The sequence below is a fragment of the Euprymna scolopes genome, chromosome 30 (genome assembly GCF_053919585.1).
Source record: "Euprymna scolopes isolate OS-2025 chromosome 30, ASM5391958v1, whole genome shotgun sequence".
Classification (NCBI taxonomy): Eukaryota; Metazoa; Mollusca; class Cephalopoda; order Sepiida; family Sepiolidae; genus Euprymna; species Euprymna scolopes.
The window spans coordinates 37,981,829-37,984,728 of NC_136511.1; the positions used below are offsets into that span (position 1 = coordinate 37,981,829).

General features: G+C 37.0%; 1 protein-coding gene across 1 annotated transcript in view; it reads right to left on the reverse strand.

The window, feature by feature from the left end:
- The window catches only part of LOC145254750 (uncharacterized), a 10,381-nt gene extending 7,812 nt beyond the window's left edge, over nucleotides 1–2,569 (reverse strand). Inside the window, exon 1 of the mRNA XM_080113489.1 lies at nucleotides 2,227–2,569. Coding sequence (XP_079969615.1) covers nucleotides 2,227–2,412 — 186 coding nt within the window. The 5' untranslated portion in view covers nucleotides 2,413–2,569. The remainder of the gene's footprint in view (nucleotides 1–2,226) is intronic.
- Nucleotides 2,570–2,900: the final 331 nt, after the last annotated feature.

Genomic DNA, 2,900 nt, shown 5'->3' on the forward strand with positions numbered 1-2,900 from the left:
TAGTGATTACCTTTTCTCTTAATGATAGATTTTAGAATTTTGAAGTAAAAATTTAAAAAAATTAAAAATTAGTTAACGAGAGTTTGTTAGCACATGGCATCTCTCGCGCCAAAAAAATATTTCGTTTTTAATTTATTAGTTAATTTTTGCAAAATTTGACAGGACGACAATAAATGTTGATAATTGATAAATTATAATTTTAAATAACGCATGAGTGCATTTGGTATGAGAGAAAACAAAAACATAACATCAAAAAAAAATATCATAATTAAAAAACCAAAACAAAAAAGTAACGAAAAATCGAATCGCTCCCTGTTTTTTAATTTTTTGGTTTTGTTTTTTATTATTGTTTTTATGACTCCAAAAAACATCGTTAAAATAAGAACAAAAAAAAAATTTGTAATTAACTTTGTATGAACATAATAAACGCTTTAAAATAAGTGAAACCACTAAGAACTTAGCCAGTTAGGTAGAAAACGGACACTTAGAAAATCGATTTTATTTAAAAAAAAAAAAAAGAAAAAACATTGAACAAGTAAAAATATTTTTAAAAATATGGGGGGGGGCTATAGTTTATTTTAAAAAACAATATCTCCTTCAAGAATGATTATAAAATGTGTTTTCAATCGATATTTATTAAATAAGGGACCAGTTTTCCTACCTAGCGAAAGGGGACAAGTTTTCCGGAGACGAGTTTTCCCGGGACGAGTTTTCCGGGCACCGCCCAAATTTGCCCACATTTGTTATATAGTGTCCCGGCAGGCCAGCTTTAGTTTTGCTGCTTTGGGATGAATTTTACTTGTTTTTTTGTTGTTGTTTTTTTTGCTTGGTTGTCTCCCTTGTGGCCTTGCCAGGCCACTAATATATATAGTTACCACAGACAGCTGTTAACGACTGCCTAGATAGCCTAATTCTTTTGCAATGTCTGCGTGTGTAATAAAACTGTCACTTCCACCTCTGACTGATAGACTTGTGGGCCTATCAAAAAACAAATGTCACCATCACCCCCACCGCTTTTTCTCTTTCTCCCCCCGCCTCTCTCTCTCTCTCTCTCTCTCTCTCTCTCTCTCTCTCTCTCCCGCCTTTGTTCTTCTCTAAATAAAAGTGCTGTAATGATGTGAGGCAGATACATTACATACTCTTTCTCTCTCTCCACCTTAATACGTTTTACTCACGTGAGTGCATGCCAACGAGTATCACGATGAGTATGCTAAACTTCAGCTAATCAACGTTTATTTCCTTAACACCCTTTTCCATATACTTTTAAACATTCATTTCAGAAAAATAGTACAGTAAACATAAAATAATCACGAAAAAAGTTAGGCACAAGACCATTCAAAAGTGTGGGAGACGTGTCTGCGGCCATCTTTCTTATTCTACATCAGTGTTGTCTTTGTTTTTCCTAGCTAGAATACAATCACCATAATACCACATTCACTCCACAGGTCGTCTTATTTAAAATTCACAAATTGATTTTTTCCATGTACTTTGACCATAACAATATCCATGCTAAAATATACTTAATGTTATGTTTGATAGAAATTATTTTTAATTGTTCTATTTAAACGTAATTTATAATTAACTAACGAAGTCACCCATCTCTCTCTCTCTCTCTCTCTCTCTCTCTCTCTCTCTCTCTCTCTCTCTCTCTCTTAGCTATCTATGCATTTCTCATATCCGTTTAACTCTATTCTGAATCAATATTTCTCCATTTCCATGTGAGGATTTAGAGAAATAGTGATTCTCTTTTCTTAGTATTGCCATCTAATTTACATACGTGTCTGTACACACCAAAAACACGAATGTGATAGAATACAACGTAATAAGCGTCTTTAGTTCCATATAAGCATCAGAAAGATTAATAATATTTCTAAATAATCAAAACACTCATAATATTGACTGCATGGGAAAGGAAATTCGCTGAGAACAATGTAAAGAGTAGAAGCATAAACCGGAGACAGTGTTGGAAAAGCAAAAGCACAACATCGGAGGGAGGGAGAAGAAGAGGATTTGACTTGGACACTTTACTTGAGGGATACTGGTACCCTGGTGATGACGTGTACATTTTACTAATGAAGAGAAGAAGTTTACGACTATGAGAGAGAGAGAGAGATATTACGAGTGTTAAGAGACGAGAGAACGGGACCCAAGATCCCTTAAACCGTTTGTCTAGTGGTTAGGACGCTTGTTGTGTATTTATGTGTTTGAATTAAAGAAGATTCATACCTGGTTCCGCTGCTCTGGGAGAGTCTTCATCTGGGTGGAGCTCCCTTGCTGTTTTCGCCGGAATACACAAGATGAAGACAGATGTTGGGTTTTCAACCTTTTATTCTCCCAGGCATGATCTGCAGATGCCGCCATCGATGGTCTCCATTGTGGGTACCTACCACGTCCCACGTCTGGGGCGCGCATCTCCCCCCTTACTTAGGAGAGAACCATTTTAGACTTCTGCTCGGCTCGGCATTTTCTGAGAGACTCAACGTTTCACCAACCTTGCCACGTAGCATCACATGACATCCGGTTAGATGAAACGTCACTTCCTGCAACGTGGATTAACTACAAAAATATCTCTCTGACCTCCTCCCACCCTCTCCCTCTCTCTCTCTCTCTCTCTCTCTCTCTCTCTCTCGATCTACTATCTAATAGAGACACAGAGAGAGAAAATAGAGAGAGTATGAAAGAGCCAGAGAGAGAGAGAGAGAGAGGAGAGATGCTCTTTAACAGTACCAGGAGACAAAATCATCCAAGCTAGGAGACCGGATGTGATAATTGTTAATAAAAGGGGAGGACTGCAGATTTTGCCGGAGACGACAGAGTGAGGATGAAGAAGGAGAAAAAAATGAAACACATACATGGAACTTGCAAGAGAATTAAAAGAAACATGAAGAAAATCACTAGAA